The sequence below is a fragment of the Galleria mellonella genome, unplaced genomic scaffold (assembly GCF_026898425.1).
Source record: "Galleria mellonella isolate WM207_F2 unplaced genomic scaffold, CSIRO_AGI_GalMel_v1 utg33, whole genome shotgun sequence".
NCBI lineage: Eukaryota > Metazoa > Arthropoda > Insecta > Lepidoptera > Pyralidae > Galleria > Galleria mellonella.
Genome location: NW_026442079.1, coordinates 5,649,935 through 5,672,427, shown reverse-complemented (window position 1 = coordinate 5,672,427; position 22,493 = coordinate 5,649,935). Strand labels below are relative to the sequence as shown.

The window sequence follows — 22,493 nt, the reverse complement described above, 5'->3', positions numbered from 1 at the left end:
TATTGATATACGTTTGTGATCCTCGCATAGAATGGGTCACCCCTTCCTTTCCCGTAGGAGTAAGAGGTAACTAAGGGAACTTGATGCCGGCAGCATCCCTCATAAAACATCACCAAAGGCTAACTGCGGTTGCCAACCCACCTACCAAACATGGCAACTACTGCCAAAACTAAGAGGAGTTTTCGAGGAAGAAAGCATATATTCAGCAACAGACTGTTAACGGCTGATATAATAATACCTAATAATTAATAATAATATATAATATATCGATTTCTGCTTGGCTATAGACAATGAATGGTTGAATTGATGATGTTGATGAATATTTATGTTTACAATACGGTCTTTATTATGTTAATGATTGTGAACTATAATAAATTTAATATGGGATGTGTGGAGACTTTGTCATTGTATATACATTGTATGTGAGATACAATACTAGCAGACACAGAACTGTTTTAAATTTAATTTTAGTTCTTTTCACGACTTTAAAATCCCAATGAATACTTATGAATATTATAAATCTGCTAGTATGTTTGTTTGTTACTTTTTATAGCTAATCGTCATGAAATTTGGTACACACGTAGTGTTTGAAAAGGAGAGGACAATTAAGGGCATACGTTCCATTTTATCCTGGTTATACGGAAAATCGCATGTAAAAATTTGTAATATTATAAATATAAACGTTTGAGAAAATGTTTGGATATTTAAGCATTTGTTCCTCATTTACATTTATATTGTAAATTTAGAAATAACAATTAATTGATATTCATAAAAGTTAAAACATTACTTTCTTGTTTAATTCTAACTAGAAAATTTTAAAAAGATTTCACTTCAGCAAAGATAAGTTTCCCGTTTCTTTTTGACATACTCGTAATTATAATTTATTATCATACATAAGGGGTTATTTTATTGCACTCGAAGACTGTACCTATATTGACCAGGAGCGAGAGGATAAACGCTTATCAACTAGTTACAAGAAGTCAATCATGCCAACGGATGAAGCCATGAAGAGCTCATTGTTTTTATCCTAATAAAGAATCCCATACAGTAATATAATTTAAAAATAGTTTATACCTACCCATACACTTAATTGCAACTTGTTGTATTTATAAATTGCAACTTGTTTTATTAATTAGTATTATGCATTATTTGTCTTATCCCTTATGTAATAATTGATATGAAGAAGATTCGTGATAAATTTAAGTAAATACGTATTTAGTCTTATATAACCGTGATAAGAGGCGACAATACTAGACGTAAGGATTGCTAGAAAACCGTTAATAATCATTTTAATGGATTTTTGACCAATCGATGTCCGGAATTTAAACAAATATTTACATGTTATAAATATTTTAGGCGTAAGCACTTTGATAACACTTTAGATTAAAATTGGACTTCGGGTGAAGTCTATAAATGTTTAGATACAATGTAATTATTACAAATAAATAATATATTTAGAATGAAATATATCATAATAATAAATAACTTTATCGATTGAAATATATAATAGATTGGAAGTAAATATCAGAGATAAATTTTATTTCATCTAGTATTTTATAGTAAAGAGTTTTCATTACATAAATAAAATTAGAATACATGCTATTAATGTTTTATTTTAAAAATTTTCTACATGTTTCGAAGCCTAAAAAATAACAATTCATTATAATTGTCTAGTATAAAAAGAATGAAGTCACGTAATTCTTTGTTTACATGCAGCACCTGGATCGCCTTCCTTTCCTTTTTTTGGGGACTATTCCCCGGCAAGTTTTACATGGAACGCAACAAGGTATATTCTCTTCTTCACATTGTATTTGCTTGCACGAGTGTGTGGCTGGTTTCATTTTGGCAGGAGCTCTCGGTGTCACTAATTCTACCTGAAAATACAGAGAACTAATAAATATTCAGATAAACCACGCCTACACACATTTTCAATGACGTAAAAGGCCATTTTGAGCATTCTAGTGTATATTTACCTAATAAAGTATGCTAATGTACTATGTATGTGACGTAGTATAATGTTAAAATTCTAAAGCATGTCGCGTCACACATTAGCATTACTTCATTGGGTTGTAAACTAAGATGCTAATTATAATTAGGAATTATGAAAGTAGACGAAGCAATGCAGACGTATGCAAGGACAAAAGCTTTTGGCAAAGAATCCTTATAGTCCACTTTGTAATGGATTTGCTTGATTATTTCTTTTTGTTCACCTTTAACAATTTTTGCAGTGTAATTGAAATGTTATTAAAGAGTCTTGCGATTGATCATGATCTAACTGATGAGAAGTGATAATGACGTCGATAAAATTCGCCAGCCTATTTTTGTAAATCATGTCCCGATAATATATTATATTACTAGCTGTGTCCACGGTTTGACACGCGTGAGTTAGTGTATAAAGTGTCCTATATGTTAGGTTAGGATGCCACTTATCCATTATTTAGTACCAAATTTCATGAAAATTAAGAAGATTTGTATTTTTTAAGCAGGTTGGTGATTTTTGTTACTTTTTTACGCAAAAAGTACCCACTAAACGGACTGCTACACGGGTAAGTTATATCTTAATTTATTTTAATATATGATATTTTAGGTACTATATCTTTTTTTTATACAACTTAGAATGACAAACAAGCTGACGACCCACCTGATGGAAAGTGGTAACCGTCGCCTATAGACATGAGCAATACCATGGACATAACAGAGTATACTGTTTCGCCCATGATACCCTCATGCGTTGCCATTCTTGAGGACTCATGTGTTATTCCTCTGTACCCTGTAAATTCACGCCATATCCCACCCTTCAAACACAAATCACGCGGGAAAAGCCGCTAGATACAGCCAGTGTTAAATACTCGTAATGTAATATTTTGGATCGATACATAAATGTTATACCTCTATATTGCCAGTACGATTAGGTTCATCAGTTTGTTTGCCTATTTTTAAGATGAAAACATCTTTGTCTGGATGAAGAACTTTTTGGGCCTGGACACCTTTTGGGGCGTCTTTTGGTGTAAGATTGCAAACGCCACATAGGTTATCATGAGCTTCTTTCTTACTATACACTACTTCAGAATTTAATGCTGTCCTATTCGTTAGAGATTCGCAAATGTCGTCTGGAATCTGTAAGAATAGAATTAAATATCAATATTAGGTTAAATATGTTCCTAAACTGTATCTGGGAGTTAAAAAAGCTGACTTTGCACTAGTCGCATTTGACTTCGTCGAATTACAAGAATTATACAGTTCTGTAATAGTTCACTTTCTTCAAAATTATGCCTATTAAACTCAAGTATAAGACATGCATAGTGCAATATGTAAAACGATTTCTTTACTCCTTTGCTGGCGATTTAGCTAGATATAAATGAAGTTGTAATATTTACTTTCTATATATTATAGTTATTCTCTTGAGGCTTTTTTAGGATGAAATAAACTATTACAATAGTTGAGCTTAGGCAGTTACTAATATTACTTCGAATACAATTTTTCAAATAGAATACAAATTTCCCGAATTTATATTACATTCAATGCCATGAAACTAGTTTCATGACTAATTTCAGTGATAAAAAAGTTTTGTTAAGGTAATAATTTTCAATTTACACAGCAGTACTAATTTCAGTAATACATGAAACTGGTTTTATTAATTTAATTCGGATTTAGATAGACACACTAGGTCAACGATTTACGTTACAAGCTATAAAAAAATTTACAGAACCTGAAAATTTAGTCTATTCCCCGGACCACCCCTTTCACCAGGAAATCCACATGTCTCAGAACAAACGGATTCATCATCTTCACAAGTACACTGTTGTTGTAGTTTCAGCTGGGATGGCGTCAGTTTCGGGGGTTTTGATATGCTCTTTGGTACTCTGATTTTGACCTAATATAAAGAAAACATGTATTATAATGTATAGGCGTGGATCAGGTGGACCGTCAGCTTGCTTGCCATTTTAAGTTGCATAATATATATATATATATATATATATATATATATATATATATATATATATATATATGCTGTTGTTTTCTATATATATGTAACTAGGTTTTTGTACTCTACTGTGTACGCAAATAATATATTAGTTTTTAAGTAATGTCATTAAGAAGAAAACTATGAAAATTGTATTTCATTCGGTACAGTTTTTTTTTTCATGATGTCGTAAAAACATAGAGACATAGACAAAACTTCTAAAAATTATTGTCTTGGCTTCTATTTATCTTATGAAGACCTTTCGTATTATTTCTTCTTAACTATGTTCCATGTAAAATTTTAGTATATTAATAATATAATCTACGTCTTAGCTTAATAAATATATCCTAATAAATTTTGATAAACCCTAATAGGTGCTCAAGGCGGGAAGGGATTGTTAGAAATGTGCGCTAACAATCCTATTGCTAGCAGTATACCCTGTCAGGTCGACTCCCACATGGTTCCCTCTGGAAACCATTGTGCTAAATCCAGGTATATTCGTCACAATGGGCTAACTGACCTGCATTTTTATTCTCACCTAACATCCTTCACTGGTGCTCAGCTAGCGTATACCATTTTTTTTTAATAGGTTGATAATGGAATTGTAACCTCGCCTGTGCTATCGGTATACGCTGGCGGAGCACAAGTGAGAAATAATAGATGAGAATAAAAGCAGGTCAGTTAGCCCATCGTGATAAATTCCACAAGAATTAACCATGGTGGTTTCCAGGGGGAACCACATGGAGGTCGACCTGATAGGATATATTACTAGTAATGGAGCTGGTAAATTCCCATTACTAACAATCCTTTAGTGCAGGCGGGTTTACTATTCCGTACTCATCCTTTAAAAAAACAGGTATCTGGAGTGACCACACTGACTATGGAACTCGGGGTATTCACCCCGGATAATTATCACCGACTAATTTATCTGGATATTTTCTAGGTATAATAATTATGTACTTAAGAAGTTATTTAAGTATGTATATCAGTTGTCTAATACCTACAATAGTATATTATTTTTTTTTAATTAGTTTTACGTACCTCATTTCCATTAAATATAGCACCGATTTCTTCGTAAGGCTTTCGAGTTTTACCCATTTTAATATATTTTAAACGCGGTAGATATTGGCAGATGTTAGTTACTGAGAATTTAGCGATATTTTTACTAACCATGCAAGAACTTTAGAATTTTGATTTCGTGACAGAATTATTGTCACTTGAATTTATGGTCATTATAGGTTTTAGACGAATTATTGGAACCGCAGATACTATGCTTAATCTATGATTACTATAGCATACATAGACGTAACATAGTATAAAAACTATATGGTGTAGTATAATGTACTTGCGTATCATATATAATATCCCTATTGCTAGCAATCAGGTCGACCACAGTCATACGGTTTCCCCCGGATACTATCGTGACTATTTATTGTTGAATTCGTCATGAGGGGCCAACTGACCTGCTTCATCCTCATCATCATATAATATATATATATAGACGACATGGATTTGTTATGCTTTTATTTTTAAATAAATAACGATTTTCTAATAATGTTTAAATAGGTAAGCAGGCATTAAATACTGTTAATCTGTAACAATATATAAATATATAACACTCCATATACTGATTGTTAAGTAGACATAAACATATCTTTTCACATGAATTACTGGAAAAATGCGATATTTACTTAAATTATATAATTGAACGTTTTCGACACGTTACCGGAGCAAAATTTACGCAATTGTTTAGAAACGCATTAAATTTTTCGTACTGCATAACGATCTCCTATAAATTTAAGGGGGAAAATCTTTCCACATACAATAGCATACATTGTTTATCCTATTATAACGTGACGGCAAAATTCTACGATATTATATGTTCTAAATTAATGCACCTTTAGGAGTAAACCCAATCAGAAATCCAGGATGTGAACTCTTGTGCCTTATTTAAGGGTGAGTAATCAACAAATATCCTCCAAACATCTTCACAAATATTGAAAGAATAACTACAAACTACAATTTTTATTTCTAATACATTCCAAGTTACACAAAGAAAAATGGGAAGAGATTTTTGAGACATTTGAATAATTACTTTCTACTTTTTCTTGGTCTTATGCAGCAACAAGGAGAAGGGTCGGGGTCACATTGGGTTTCTCTTGTATCAATTCGACAAAGCGTTTTTCTTTCTGGACCTTTGGGAGTAACCAGTTCGAGTTCCATTTTACATCTTCGGTCACCGGTAGGTCCTATTTTCGCCACCTTTAACCATAATATGTTGTTACTGGAGCATTTATTAACGATATCTAGTGTATATGGAATGAGAATACAATATGACCACTGATTTCATTATTGTTGAAGGCAATGCACATCGCTAGTGTAGAACTAATGTCTGTAAAAAACTTTCTACTGAAGATCAGGCTGTATGACTTAGTTCTTTTGCCTTTCCTGTTGTGGATAAATTAATACTACTACTACTACTACAAAAGATTTTAATAAAAAAAAGAAAGCATCTATTAAGTGAATAAATATACAATATTATTTCAGTAAAAATTATCTATTAATCAATAATTACTTTGAAGAAAATATCGAAATACTAGTCCATAATCAACCAATTGAGCAGTAATGATATATCGTAAACTACAATAGTTCCCTTTTCTTTCCTGTGAGTGTCGTAAGAAGCGACCAAGGGAACTTAACAACCGAGATGGGCAGCAGTATCCCACTTAAAATATCACCAAAGCCTAACTGCGGTTGCCAACTCGTCTGCCAAGCGTAGTAATTACTGGCAAAACTCTCCAAGGCCTGCCTTTGTTTTGCAATAGTCAGTTAACGACTGATATGATAATGATAATAAAACTATTATGGCAGTATACTACTGCTAATACTTACATTATGCTCCTATTACAGAATGTGGGCATAATTTCATGATAGGAGAATTCGTCTCTATTCATGCTAAGGAGTGGGGTAACAATAGGCTGTTATAACGTATGGATCCATCCATCTATATCGGCCGTTAACTGTCCACTTTTGAACTCCTCTTCCCTCTTCTTCTCTTCTCCTCCTCTTCTCCTGTCCTCTTATTGGGGTGTTTTGCCAGTAGTTGTTATGCTTGGTGTGCAGGTACCGCAGTTAGGTTTTGGTGATGTTTTAAAAGGGGAGCTGTTGCACTTCTCTAGTTAATTAAGTTCCTTTAGTCGCTTTTTATGACACCCACAAGAAAAAAGGTGTAGCCTATTATATGCTGGGACCACATGGCATATAATGGATGGATGATACATATCAATTAAGTTACCTTAAGAACGAAGACATCTTTCTTTGGATGAAGAACAACTTGAGCAGTGCCCGGTGCTGGCACATTTGACGGTACCAGATTACACAGCCACGGACACGGTTCAGATTTTAAGCTTTGTTGTTTTATTATATCTTGCATTTGAGTGCTTTTTTTACCAGACATTTTTACGTTTTTGTAGAACTTAAATTTTGAATTCAAAAATCATGATTTGATGACATGTCCGCTGACAATTAGGTATAAAGATTTTCAGAATTAGATCAAGAATAGCGTGCATTCTCTTTCTAGCTTTTCAGATGTAGGTAGTAGAAATCACGGCATATCGAAGAATAAGAATTAAAGTATTTTTTTTTATACAACTTAGAATGGCAAACAAGCTGACGGCCCACCTGATGGAAAGTGGTAACCGTCGCCTATAGACATGTGCAGTACCATGGAGAGTATACTGTTTCGCCCATTCGTTGCCATTCCTTTGGACTTAGACACTCCTCTGTGCCCTGTTCATTGCCATATCCCACTCTTCAAACTAAAACACATATATGCAAACACAATTGCTTCACGTCTTATATAGAATTATTTGTCTATGAGAGATATTATCAAATAAGTATTAAGAACCTCTTTGGTTCAATGACAGGCAATATGCATTCCAGCAGCGCCTGTCAATCTAAAATAAAAACATATAGAATTTATGAAACAAAATAAGGGAAATCTATATAGCGTATTATATTTTATTCAACTTTAGATTGAGAGTAACAGAAAAAGGTAACCTAGCAACGCGTGGGCTCCACAGATCAACATAACACATAAAACCTACTTCAACACCACCACTGGAGTCCTATGTGTTGCACACAATAACTGTGTTTAATAGCACCACGGGTTTAGTCAGAACATCAGCAGACATAGAGCCTATATTCAACTTTAATGTCCTTACCTTCGGCTAACTCTCTAACATAATGAAACTTAATATTTATGTGTTTAGACCGTTTACCAATTACGGGGAATAAGTCAGTGATCTGGCACTTTGACAGTCACTAAAAATAGTTACACATCCTACATAACCAGTTAACTCTCCATATAGACTTTTAATAAACATAACGTCTTTAGCTGCTTCACAGATCGCAATGTATTACTCTGCAGTACTTAGTGCTACATACCGTTGTTTACAAGCCTGCCATGAAATTGTCCCACCTGCATAAATTAACGTGTAGCCAGTAAACGAATGTCCATCAGCATTAACACCCCAGTCAGCATCTGCATAGGCAACTAACTCGCTTTTGCTTTTCTTGAAAGTGAGCCTTGCATCTATGGTACCCTTAAGATACCTTAATAGTCTCTTTACGGCAGACATGTGTGATCATCCAGCACAAGAGCAAAATTCACTTAAGTAGCTCACCGCAAAACTAATATCTGGTCTTGTAGTACATGACAGATACATTCAGGAACCTATAATTTCTTGATAGTTGGCAATCTCGATGGTTTCCCATTTTTCTAACTTCAAGCCGCATTCCATAGGAGTCTTCAGAGACTTGCAATCCTGCATTCCAAATTTATTCAAAATCTTGTGTGTGTAATGGCTTTGATCTAAACCAATTTCACCTTTATCCAGATTTCGTGTAATTCGCATACCAAGACAATCTTTGGCCTCTCCTAAATCTTTAATCTTAAAAGCTTTTCGAATTTTGTCTTTAACTGATTGAATTTATTTTAAATCATTTCCAAAAATATAGAAATCATCTACATAAAGACCTATTGCTATAAAACATTTACCTGATCGGTTCAAATATACGCACGGATCATATTTAGACATTTCAAACCCAATATCAACAATACAAGAATGAATCTTCTCATTCCAACATCGCGTAGCCTGTTTTAATCCATAAATAGCCTTTTCAACTTACATACTTTAATAGGGTTTTGAACGAATTATTTTGGCTGTTCTATATTATGTTATATAACTTCACTAAGATCTCCATGAAGGAAAGCCGTTGTTACGTCTATATGATGAATTTTTAGATCTATTTCAGCTGCCGAGGTTATCAAAAGCCTCATAGAAAATAATTTCACTACTGGGGCAAAAGTCTTAAAATAATCTTTACCCCACTTTTGCAAAAAACCTTATGCCACAAGCCTCGCTTAGTGACGTTGAATCGAGCCATCAGTATTTGTCTTAAGTTTAAAAACTCATTTGCATTTAACAACGTTGGCATCTCTAGGTTGATCAACTAGTTCCCATGTATGATTTGCTATCAAAGAATCGTATTCGTCTTCCACGGCTTTTCGCCACAGCTCTCTATCTGAATGTTGTTCAGCATCTTGTACAGACACAGGGTCAGCACCATCAGATATATAAAAGTTATAGACCATATCTTGATCTCTAATCAAACGTCTATCTCTCAATGGATACTTTCTTTCTTGAATCACTAGCTCTTCTATATCATTTCGATTATTTATACCTCTTTCAGCTGATTCTGTATAGTCAACCATAATTTCACCTGGTTCAGTATAAATAGAATCATGGAATACCTCATCCACGTCTATTGTGCTTGAAACATCTTGGCGTACAGGTTCTGTGTGTAGTTGTTGTGTGACCTTCGTAATATCAATATTTATTTTTTCAACATTTATAGGCACATTTATATTTTCAAGATTTCGAAGTATTATATTTTCACAAGGAACCGCCACTACTTCTGATGTTTTTGGACAAAATTTAAAAGCATTTTTATTTTCTTGACCTATAGAACTCTCTGTTATCTTTTCATTAAATATCGCATCATGAGCAACTATAAATCGCTTTGGGTGGGTCAAGTTTACAAATTTATAACCCATATCACTATATCCAATCATTGTCATCTCTACTGTCTTTGAATCCATCTTCTTTCTACTACTATCTTTTATAAGAACTTGTGCAGATGATCCAAAAACTCTAAAATGAGAGAGATCTACTTTCTTACCTATCCAAACTTCTTCAGGAGCTTTATTTGAAAGATCCAAAGTGGGTGATCTGTTCTTTAAATATATAGCACAATTTAAAGATTCACTCTAAAATCTCTGGTCAAGATTATTATCATGCAACATACACCTAGCCTTTTCAATTATTGTCTTATTGGTTCGTTCCATTACACCTTTCTGTTCTGGTGTGTGAGGTACAGTTCTATCGTGTTTAATATCGCGACGTTCTAAATAATTTTGAAATTCTTTATTTATATATTCTGTACCATTGTCACTACGAAGTCGCTTTATTTTCTTACCAGTCTGATTCTCGACAAAAACAACAAACGAACAGATCTTAGAAAATACTTCAGTCTTAGATGATAACAAATACCCGAATACCTTCCTACTAAAATCATTTACTAGAACTAGACAATATTTCGCTCTTCCCTAGGATACATTGATAGGCACTGCTGAGATGCATATCCCCTGCCATTGAATCAAGGTTCTTAAAATTGCTTAATACTGGGGATTCAACAGTTTTAGTTAGTACGAAGAAGACTTACGAAGCTACATTAAGTTGGATAGTATAGCTGTACTTTATAATTTTACAGAACCTTACATTTGGAGAATTACTACCCAGAACAGTTCTTCTAATGTTTTTATTACAAGTATTTAGCTGCAGTTATTAATTAGTTAGAAACATTGTTTTATTTCTTGTAATATTCACATATAATTTCATAAATTATTTCAGATTTTTTGCTTCACATACTTCGGAGAACAGGGGGAGGGAGATTTGTTTTTCTTTTTTTACATTTTCGATTATAAGTTAAAAACTATATAGCATAAAAATATATAAAAATTAGTTTCATTTCATTCGTCTTTTATATCTAATATGATACTGTGTACCCTAAATGAAAGTTAAATGTGGTTATTCTACTTTTCGAGGACATAAAAAGCAATGATACCCAGTCGAGCTGTGCCGATTGTACACAATCGTCACAATCGACCCTGATTGTTTTACTAACGATTATATGCTTACTAGATTTGTTTCATTTATTTATTAATACTCTAATTGTTAAGGAATCAAATTTATTTACTACATACTTTAAATGAAATTTGAATAGTTGAATGCATCTGCAAACTGATTTTATCCGCAGTAACAGAATTAACATTTGGTCGGCTTGCAAGGATAAACAGATTTGCATTTACGTGGTGGGCATAGAGGTATGCTGTTACAACCAATATATGGACCAGGCATACTACGACATTTGACCACGGGGCAAGCTTTTGAACGGTTGCAACATGGAGATTTGCGCTTTCGATGGGCTTTAATTTTCGGCTGACTATGAGCTTTTCTGGTCTTTTTACGTCCCACGGGATATGGGCGTAGACATGGTGTGCTTTTACATGAAGAACTGCAAGGTTTCCTACAGCAGGGCGGTTCACAAGGATTGCAAGGTGAAAGAGAGCATGAGCCCATACATGCTGATGGCGGGCATAGTTTAGAACAAGGTAATGGTAAACAAGGTTTAGGACAAGGTGACGGTAAACAAGGCTTCGTACAAGGTGATGATGGGTAGGATTTGCAATAATAACATGGAATGCTACGTTTGCACTTAGATAATGGTGGGAAAGGCTTACTATAAGGAGATGGAGTACATGGTTTACATGGCCGACAAATTTTCCCACAACATGAAGCTATGTAACATTTCTTACATGACACAGGCCCACATGGTTTCTTACAACTTTTTTTACAACACTTAGGTTTGCATGGTGTATGTCGAGATACGATCATCTTGCACTTTGTTTGGCGACCGGTCCTTGGTGGATAGCATGGTATGATACGGCACGAGGATCTACATGGCAGTGGTCGGGATGGCGGTGGAGTCCATTCTAACATGAGTTCATTTTTTGCCAATGGAGCTCCAGTCATTCGACGAATGATTAATTCAAAAACTCCACGACGAGGATTTGTCATTGTTGTGACTTTAACTGGAGCTTGTTCTCCTCCTGATGCAGCGATAATACATTTAGGTCCTAGACAAGGTTCTGTGCCATTTATAGGACACAGTTCTCTAGGAGTAATTTGAATGTGTGATACTGTTGTCATCATATCTCCTTTTGTTACATTACGTAGTGCTGGGCATGGCTTTCCTAATTTATTCTCTTTAATAGTTACTGCTTTTCCAGTAGAGGTTCCTGTTGAAGAATCTCTTGCTTTTTTTGTCTGCACTGCTATAGAACTACTTTTAGATTGAGTTTGTATAGAAGTCGTTTCACGTAAAGTACCTTTTTCACTTTTAACTGGGGCAACAGTAGCTTTTGCAGTTCCTTTTAGTTTGGTTTTTGATCCTGAACTTCCCATTCCCGATTTATTTGATTCTTGTTGTTTATTCATGCCAAAGAAAAAAATGTTAGAATTGTGCATATTCGGATTACGCTGTGTGATATTTCTATTGGGTCTAGGTAGGCTACAAGTTGAACACAATTTTGAATTTATTACGATTGCACTAGGATGAGTATCTGTGCTGCTATTATGACAAACTTGTAAACATTTATTTATAGAAGCTGTAGCCTGTGTGCCTGACGTGCGACACCGACAAAAGTTGTCAAATAGCGTCATATAAACTGTAGTCTCATTCTCTCCAAAATAATCTTTTTCAAAATAAATGTTACGTTTACTGTCATCATCTCTTAGAGGATAAGAAAAAGACTGATGTGATTTTGAAATACAATTAACAGTGTTTGAAAATGACACACTGCGGCGTTTAGATCGCAAAGTACACAATGAAGTGACAGAGGATATTTCGGAAGATGATAAATTTGTGTTATATGTCCAGTATGGAAATTTCATACTTTCTATTGATATTTTCAAGTTATCACTGATAGCAGTTACAGTTTGTGATGTAGAATTTATAGATGTTAACATTAAGCGTTCTTCCGTTTTATATTGCTCCACAGTTTTGATCATCGTTTTTATTTCCTGCTTTTGGTCCTTTGTTAATTCTTGGTAATACGGCAAGCTCGGCAATATACCTACGACGAGTTGATATTTAACGTTAATAATTAAAGAGATAAACGAAGACATGTGATATAAATAACTGAAGAACTGCTTGCTTGCTTTAAATAATTAACAGATTTCAAAAATAAGTAAGAGAGAAGAAAACCATTATACACTAATATAAAATTTAATTAATTACTCATATTAATACATAACATGAACATTCATTTAATTAATAATAAAATATTTCTATATATGACGTTTTGTGACTTTTTTTGACGAAAAATCTGGATTACATGAAATACATTGCGTAGTGCGCGTATCTTTAACTGGTATTACTTTATCTTGTGTTATGACAGGTGTAATAAATTGGTATTCCAGTTTTGATTTCCTGCCTGGCATTTCTATAGTTTTCCCGATTCTCAATTTAATTACTTGTTTTGGAAAGTCGTATATAACACCAGGATAATCTGCTGTAGTAGTGGGCATTAATTGACCAGGATCATCTCTCGATACATTTCCAATGCCATCTGACGTAAAGTTAAAATGAGCCCGTTGCTTGTGACCCATAGCGCAGATATAAGAAGGCATTTGGAATATGACCTTGTTTCCCGTTGGACAGCAATCTGCACAATTTGTTGACCTTATCAGACTTAATGAGTTATAATAAATTATACTCTATTCGTTATTTCTTTGAAATATTGGTTAAATATTGAAATTAATATAAGTAATTAGTAACATAAATGATATAAACAATGTATTCTAAATTTGAGATTAAAAGCTAAAAATACACATGTGCTTGTTTTTTGTCTATTCTTAGAATTAACACCGCCTTTTTCCTTTGAATTTCTTTAGTCGTTTGCGGCAACAATCACAATCAACATCCGATTGTATTTTTGTGTTTACTTTTTGTACGGGTGATTTCTTATCTGGACCTTTAGGAGTAACTAATTCTAACTCTAATTTGCATTTTTTATCCCCTTCCATAGCAGTTTTAGCTACTTTCAATACAAAAACTTCTTTATTTGGTAATTCTTGTTGTTTAGTATCACTGCGTGATGAAGCAGCCTGCTGGCCGTGCTTAGAAGCTTGTATACATCCTTCTGTTGTGCAAGTAAATTGTGTTCCAGCTGGTTGAGCACCGCGACAACAAATAGCTTCACTGGGTAATGTTAGAGTAATTTGATTTTTTCCGCATGGTGGTTCACAAGAATTATCATATGTTCCTTTAGTATAAGGACATTGCATTGCACAATGACTCTGACTAATCTTCTTAATTATAGATGCGTTTGCTGGTACTTTTATTTTAAGCTCATTGCCGCCCAAATTTGTGCCTATTTCTTCAAATTGTTTACTGTGACCTGGCCATCAAGAAAGTGATTCTCATGCATTCAGTTTTTGCCATATAAAAACGTTATTATGCACTAATACTCATAATAAATTAAATAATAGTAAATTGTATAACACTTAAATATCTATTTACCTTAGGGAGAAACTATTTTACAAGGTTTTTATGACTTTAAATTTTAATTACCTTTTGGTACATGTAAACAGTATTGGTCAGTATTTCTACAGACCATTTGTTGTTTTTCAGCTGATTTGGGGCCAGAACAATAACAAGGGTCATCTAGGTCCTCACATGGGATACTATTGTAAGAATCTCGAGCTGCAAAGTATTTATGATATATTATTTTATCGCCTAAACAATTAAATCCTTCTGATATGACTTAATGTAGATGAGTGGAGAGGAAGAGACTGTTAGTAAAGTGGATTACCAGTCCCTTAGCTAGCAATATACCCTGTCGGATCGACTTCTACACAGTCTCTCCTATAAACTATCGTGCCGAATTCCAGGTGTGTTCATCACGATAGGCTAACTGACGTGCTTTTTAATTCTCACCTATTATTCGTCACTGGTAGGCCGGGTGCCGCCATGGAATAGACCACCCTTTCCTTTCCAGTGGTTTCCAGCAGTGTCCCACTTAAAATATCTCTAAAGCCTAACTGCGGTTGCCAATCCGCCAAGCGTGGCAAATACTGGCCTTCTTCCCTCTCAACCTCTCAAAGGGGAGGCTTATGTTCAGCAGTGGATAGTTAAAGGCTGATATGATGATGATGATGATCCAGCACTGATACCCCGTTCCCAGCACATACAGTTAGCGCAGGCGGTGTTACCATTCCATTATCGTCTATTGAAAAAAATACAGACGAGTAAAATACCTGGTGGGCAAATTCTTCCAAAGCCTCCTCCACCGTCGATCATGCAAGGTTGTCCGTTGATAGCGCCAATTCCACCTGTAACATTTATTCCCCGACCAGCCCCACAAACGCAAGGATTTTGCGATGTTTGAAAGTCTTTTCGTGGTGTACAGGATCGGTCTACTACAGCTGAACTCCCACGACTACTTAAATTCGGTTGGACTCCTCCTCCTTGAAATCTGGTAATAATCAGCTTTCCAAAACACGATATACGTAAGAACATTACGACTTCTCCAGATTCATTACCATCAGGGCCAACGATATGGAACGAATCTTTTAAAGCTTGGTAGCTAACATTAGTTGGATCTTCAAGAAACTTTTTGCGAGCTTGCACGAATTCTTTAGTCATATCAATTATTGCTTCTCCTATGATTATCTTAGTGGGTAGACATCCACATGGAAGAGATTTGTAAACAGATATTTTTATAGGAAATTTGCTCATAGCTTTATTTATATCAGATTCTTTCATTGAAAAAAGACATGACTTGCCATTATTAAAAGTTGTAACAAAAGATTCACCACTTTTTGCAATACAGGCACCGGAATCATTGTCACATATTTCTAAAGGTTCAAAAGATGGACATTCTATATTAATACAGGTTCTAAAATCCTTGTCGGCGAAGCAAGGACTATTCGCAAATACTATCTTGTCAACAAGTACCTCAAGAAGGAAAAGGCCGTCATCCTGCTTAGTCATTGTTATTTATGTTTGGGAATGGGATACTATATTTTTATAATTTTAAAGTTTCAGAAATATTATTACATACTTAAAATTTTGATAAGTGTAAACAAAAGAAGAGTGAATGTTGTCAGACAAGTGAGGCTAGATAAGAAGATATGTAATAAGAGTATTTATTACTTTTTTACTAACAAAAACATATTTGTTTCAAAATAAAAAAAATATACATTATATTATTATAGCAATACTTTACAATAAGTCTATTATTATAGCATATTATATTTAAGTACCTACTTGATCTGATTGCTACAAACGAGGTATAGCACTTGGCATTTTTTTTCTACGACTAAAGAGGCCTGACTGATCGATTCTTTATCTCTGAACAGAAAGGTGGTACTAATGTCATAAAAAATGCACACAAGCAAGCAAGCTAAGATTGCGACTAGGTGCAACTTATTCCTTGGAGTGGTATGCCGTAAGTAGCAAAGTATTCTAGGTATTTATTTTGTGTGGTTGAATTTTCTATCCTGGCCACGGTGTTTATATCTATAGGCGATAGCATTAGTGGCGACATTTCCCATTATCTTTTAGGTGGACTCATAGATTTAGAATAATGTACTATGTCGGTGGACTATTCGTTTATTATATTTAAAAAATACATACATGCTGATAAGAGATAGGAAGTGAACCTATAAACAATGCTGGGTTACACTATGTTTCCGCGAATAACTTCCACATTGTGTTCATTTTCACACTAATTCTGATTACTATGTTAATTATCAAATTAAACTTTTTAAGAATTATAGAAATTAACTGTGAACAAGAGATAATATTTATTTCGAGAATTTACGTAAAATGCAATTGTATTTTACAGACGTGTAATTTTTATTGTACCATTGACAAGCTTCATTATAAAACGGACGTCCTACTCTGAAACAAAGATAGCATTGATTATGATATTTTCTATGCATAGGTATTATTGTTCATTTCTAATTAAAAACAAATTACATAGAAAATGTCAGATTTTGATTAAAGATAGAAAGCAGAAAAATAAGTACTCAGGTATGTATCTAAGCAACAGGAATTATTCTAAGGTGGCATAGTAGGTACATATAATTAAGTCACAATGAACAGACTTCAAAAACAGGTTTTCAATTCGGTTGTGTTTTTTTATGTGTGTTTCTTACCTTATAACTTCGTCAGTTATAAACAGATTTGAAAAATTATTTTCCAATGTGGAAGTATATACTTACAGATTGATTCCATAGAAATTTAATCAAAATCGGTTCAGTACTTTAGTTCTTAAATCAAAATAACCAGTTTAGCCATAATTGAAATCTTTTATTTTTGTGGTACCTACACGATCTTAAATTACTTAAATTGATCTAAATTACTTAGTTTCTATTAATTTGAAATGGGTAGCTATTGGAAAAAATATATTTATACTCGTTCATTAACTGTCGTATTTCTTCTGCTGTGAGCGTAGCAGTTAGGTCAGGATAGTATCTCCATCTCCTTTGATCAGGATTTTGAGTCCAAGCCAATTGAAAAGGGGTCGGGCTAGGAGTATTATATTTATTGCAGTCTCGGCAATGAGCACTAAGCGGTTTCTAAAAGCACATTGATATTTTAAACCAAGTACGAAAAGAAGAAGGTTCTCAATTCGATTGTATTTTTTTTTCTTTTTATATTTGTTACCTCTTAACTCCGTCAGTTGTAAACCGATTTGGAAAATTCTTTATCTGAACAGATTACAGCTTACAGATTTTGATACTTTAATTTTTAAATCAGAATAACTGGATTTATTCCAACTGAAGTCGGTTTTTCTGTTTCCAACTGTTTCCATATGAAATCTGTACTGGCATCTTTGTCAATATTGGTACTTTTAATATATTGCTAGTTGTTGGAAATAATTTTTGACTAACTTCAGTCGTTTTTGATAAAGGGGGTTGCAATCCCATACTTTAAAATTATTTTTCTACGAAACTATGATAGATATTTGAATAAATTCAAAGCGATATGAATTCAAAGTATTGGTACAAAACGAGAAAACGGCCAATTTTGTAACTACATTCATTTAGACACTTTAAAGAGAGATAAGATAAGATACAGTTGCACGTATACAGCTTAAGGGGTTTTTGGTGCAAAGGTACTTTTTTATTTTGTGTTGTACCGTTATTATCACCACATGGTTACAAGTAATTAATTGTCTACCTATTAAGTAAATAAGTACGAAAGTAAATTGTGAAACTGTTGCATAATTTTTAGTTGATTATTTGTTTTATGTGCAACTTATTCCGTGATTAATGTAATAAGTCTTAAATAATCTAGTAGAAATACTAAGTAAGCTTGAGTATGAACACATATATTTTATTTTGCACCTTATATGTTATGCTTTATATACAAACCCTATAAATACTTTCTCCTTTCGAATTCTCAATGTTGACTAGAAGAAATCCCTTTAAGGGATATGCCCATCTGTTTACATTTTGGTTATAACCTAATATCTATAAGTAATTGTACAAAAGCATATAAATAAATACTCTTAATTAGTTTTTACCGGCGATTTCGTCCGCGTAACCGCGATAAATTGATCAATCAGAATACCTCTTTATCAATTTCAAATGTAATGTGATAACTAAATTTAATGACGAGTGGACACGTCGTTAATGCTCCAAGAGGTAACAAAGAAACAAATAAACTGAACAAACAATCTTTTATTCTTATTATGGATTTCAACTTACTTGTAGCATTTCTTCAGTTTTTTTAAGACCATCGCAGGCATGTTGGCGACGATACTTTATACAGTCAAGATCGTACTGATAAGAACGAGGGAATACCTCCTGGTGTGCTGAGAGCATAAGATATTAGTCGAAATATGACAAGCGAAATAAAATAATCTACTATCAAGCCTTATGCAGCAATAAACTACATGTATTCTTCAGAGATCCCGACTATAGGTGGTATTATTGGGGCTTATTGGTTGATAATTTTTATAGATGATAGAATACCAAGATTAGGATGAAAGCAGATCAGTTAGACCATTGTAAAGAATTCGTCGGAAATTAACCACAATGGTTCCTAATGGAGACCGTGTAGAGGTCAACCGGACAACCTTGTCCGGTTGACCTCCTATTCCTGGTATTGACGCTGCTAGTCCCTGTTACTACCCTTCTGTTACTACATGTTACTATCCTTGGGTTTAATGTTTTTGCCTGAAGGAGGGGAAGGGAGGATAGTAATGGAGAAGAACTAGCTATGTCATCAACAAAATTTATTATTGTAAAAGGTATTGAACAGTACAATGGTGAATTTATTTAATTTAAATCGATTAAGTGGTTGTAAAAATTAGCGTGAACGAACATTGTAACACGGAATTTATATATATTAAGGTAGGTATAATATCAAGAAATAAATAAGCACTTACGTGGCTTGACTATCTCCGTTGTCATACCATAATTGTAATAGGCGTCATGTAGCGTATATGCATTAGTGCCAGGTTTGTCAACCCAAAAGGCTTTATCTCTTTGTACCATATGATCAATTACGGCGTCAGGCAGTTCATCAATAGTAGGCCTGTTAAAAACTAAATATATTGTGCCACACAATTTGACTGTTTATCCTTAGCCACAGTCTAAAGAAGATTTCCTCGTAAATTGTGGACAGATTTTAAAAATTCTTTTTGTATTCGAAAGAGTATACGCCTGAGGTGACCCATTGTCACTAAAACAGGATCTCATGAGCAGATCCCAGGGAAATCGAGTGCAAACTTTAAATTTTATAGGGGCATATATGGTGTATTACTTTTTTTAAAACTTATATATTTTTTTAAATGTTATCTGTGGTATATTTTTTTTTGATGGGTGAAAATGGTATGGTAACCCCGCCTGCGCAAACGGGATACACTGGCGGAGCACCAGTGAAGGGTGATCGATGAGGATGAAAACAGGCCAGTTAGCCCATCATGATGAATTCATCAGGAATTAATCATGATAGTTTCCAGGGGGAACCGCGAGGAGGTCGACCTGGTTGGGTATATTGCTAGCAATGGGATTCTCAGTCTCCATTACTAACAATCCCTTCCCCCCTATCTGTGGTATTAGAATACTTAACATGGTACAAACGATGTTTGCAAAAAAAATTAATACAGCGAAAAATTGACTTTTTTTAAGATTTTTTTTTTTCATATTATTGACTTGTAGAAAATAAAGCAGCTTATTAAATATTTTATTGTCGTCGAACGTTTATAAACAAAAAAGGCTACTGATTCTGTATAAGGAGGTAAAGTTAAAGGCATTTTACCTAGGCGGAACTTCGACCAATTCTCTAGTTAGTGGTTGTAGAAGTTTGCCAATAGTTTGCTGTGTCAAGGAAGGAGGTCGGCCTGGTGTCAAAGCCTCATTAGTACGAACAGTAAGAGCAACGTCGTCAATAACATATCTGAAAAAATGTGTTTATCATAAAAAAAAGTTAGGAAAAACTTATTTGTATAAGTGACATTTTATGTCCAATAGTCCTCTGTGTGAGCACCTCTGTCCCAATCATACTTTAGTCGTAAAGCAATTGTGAGTTTCGGATTATAACGAAACACTATAATCTAAACGTAACATTATATGAAATATGAGAGATGCATAGGCGTCGTAATGTATGATGACCGGTGTAGTTCACGTCAAGAGATGATCGTTACCACTTCATATCATGTGGGTCGACAGCTTTTTTGCTATTCAAACAACAGCGTAATGTGTTTTTTTTTTTACACAACGCATAATAAAAGAACACAATATTGACATGCAATATGGCGACCATCCTGTATTCCACAAAAAAAAATACTTCGATTGTGACAAAACTTGTTATTTTGATTTGAAATCTCAACTTCTGAAGCGATTCTAAAAAAAATTCTATGGAACCAGTCTGTACGTGTATTTTTTCAGATAAAACAAATAATCGTAATCGCTATACAACTGACGGGGTCATGAGGTAGTAAAAAGAACTGAATTGAGAACTCCTTATATTTGAAGTCGGTTGGAAAAGAAAACAGATAATATTGCAATTGGCGTTTGTTTTTATAATAGGTAGTTACTTATTTTAATGAATACAAAAGGGAGGTTCTTATTGGGAATTTAATGGAATGGTAATCCCGCCTGCGCTATATGCTAGCAGAGCCCCTGTCTACGAGGGATGATAAGTGGGGATGAAAGCAAACTAGTTTGTCCAACGTGATGAATTCCCGAAGAACTAATCAAGACAGTTTCCAGGGGAAACCGTGTGGAGGTCGACTTGATATCACTAGCAATGAGGCTCTTGATCCCCATTTTTAACAATCTTTTCCCCCTGCAAAAGATCGCCTGCTTTGTTTGTACAGGCAGCATGGAATGGATTAGTTGAAGGAGAAAAATAGGTTAGTTGTAAATTAGATCATGACTAATTTATCAGGAAATTCACACAGTTTCTAATGATGATCATGTACTGGTCAACTTGACAGTATATTACAGAAGTAGGTAGACGTCAGAGTTGTTCACTATTATATACTGTACCAAGTAAAGAAAAACCAAATTATTGTTAAAACAACAGTTTGGCATACTTGTCAGGATCGAATGCACTAAATTTTGCCACATTACTTCGAGGGTCTCCAGGATGTAGTTTATTTTCCATTATTACATTTTTTCGTCTGCGGGTTGACAAATACCTAAAACAAAAATAAAAACTAGTATTCCAATTTATTGCTATATCCAAAAGGCACTATCCTTAATCTATGTCTTTATACAAAACTACCAATTACTGAGTAGATAATTAACTAAGGAGGTTTTATTACTAAAAATGGCAAATGACAACAAATAGAACCTCGTTTTGCTGCCATATACCATGTTCACTTTGAGGATTCCGTACAAAATTACAGATAAACAAAATGGTACAGGAATTGTTATGGTCCGTCTGATTGTCGTAGCGCTTTATCTCAACAAAAGCTTTCGATTTGAAATTTATAATTGTTTAAGATATCGTTCACTTACATATATTTTAAAATAAATAAGAAGAGAAAACGTTTGCTACAGATTAAAAAATGTTATTGAAAATTTCAAATTGATCGTTCTAGTTGAAGTGGGGTATTATATAAAAGGCCTTTGTTTATATATTCTTTAACCGTTTTTCTTATATCATTATTTTTATACCGTGTAGTATTTGACTTATGATCAAAAATGTGAACAATATCACTTTCATCCTTCTTTTATCGCCGAAGTTTGTAAAGCGAATATATAAATTTATTACAGTCTATAGAGGTAAAATAAAACAATACATCTAGCACAGTTTGGGGGAAAGGGATTGTTAGCAATGGAGTTTGACAGCCCTAGTGGAATTTTTATTTATAAGG

The 22,493-nt window shown here is 34.0% G+C and overlaps 4 protein-coding genes across 5 annotated transcripts; all 4 read right to left on the bottom strand.

The window, feature by feature from the left end:
- Positions 1–1,613: 1,613 nt before the first annotated feature.
- Positions 1,614–5,157, bottom strand: LOC113521490 (uncharacterized). Its single transcript, XM_026907028.3, has 4 exons — positions 5,006–5,157; positions 3,710–3,874; positions 2,890–3,117; positions 1,614–1,874 (listed from the first exon to the last, which is right to left on the bottom strand). Exons 1-4 carry the CDS (start codon positions 5,135–5,137, stop codon positions 1,707–1,709), a joined length of 693 nt encoding a protein of 230 aa, XP_026762829.3. The 5' UTR covers positions 5,138–5,157; the 3' UTR covers positions 1,614–1,706.
- An 898-nt stretch (positions 5,158–6,055) lies between these two features.
- On the bottom strand, positions 6,056–7,466 carry LOC113517997 (uncharacterized). The gene is made up of 2 exons (XM_026902747.2): positions 7,260–7,466; positions 6,056–6,226 (listed from the first exon to the last, which is right to left on the bottom strand). Exons 1-2 carry the CDS (start codon positions 7,419–7,421, stop codon positions 6,056–6,058), a joined length of 333 nt encoding a protein of 110 aa, XP_026758548.1. The 5' UTR covers positions 7,422–7,466.
- A 3,760-nt stretch (positions 7,467–11,226) lies between these two features.
- On the bottom strand, positions 11,227–16,259 carry LOC113517986 (uncharacterized). Of its 2 annotated transcripts, none has more exons than XM_026902737.3 (3): positions 15,409–16,259; positions 14,723–14,854; positions 11,227–13,223 (listed from the first exon to the last, which is right to left on the bottom strand). In XM_026902737.3, exons 1-3 carry the CDS (start codon positions 16,142–16,144, stop codon positions 11,353–11,355), a joined length of 2,739 nt encoding a protein of 912 aa, XP_026758538.1. In that variant the 5' UTR covers positions 16,145–16,259; the 3' UTR covers positions 11,227–11,352. The 2 variants fall into 2 exon arrangements, with proteins under 2 accessions (XP_026758538.1, XP_031767517.1); XM_031911657.2 differs by lacking the exon at positions 11,227–13,223 and adding an exon at positions 13,725–14,549.
- A 497-nt stretch (positions 16,260–16,756) lies between these two features.
- On the bottom strand, positions 16,757–21,839 carry LOC113521613 (uncharacterized). The gene is made up of 6 exons (XM_026907201.3): positions 21,708–21,839; positions 20,429–20,566; positions 19,554–19,702; positions 18,871–18,977; positions 17,573–17,736; positions 16,757–17,056 (listed from the first exon to the last, which is right to left on the bottom strand). Exons 1-6 carry the CDS (start codon positions 21,776–21,778, stop codon positions 16,960–16,962), a joined length of 726 nt encoding a protein of 241 aa, XP_026763002.1. The 5' UTR covers positions 21,779–21,839; the 3' UTR covers positions 16,757–16,959.
- Positions 21,840–22,493: the final 654 nt, after the last annotated feature.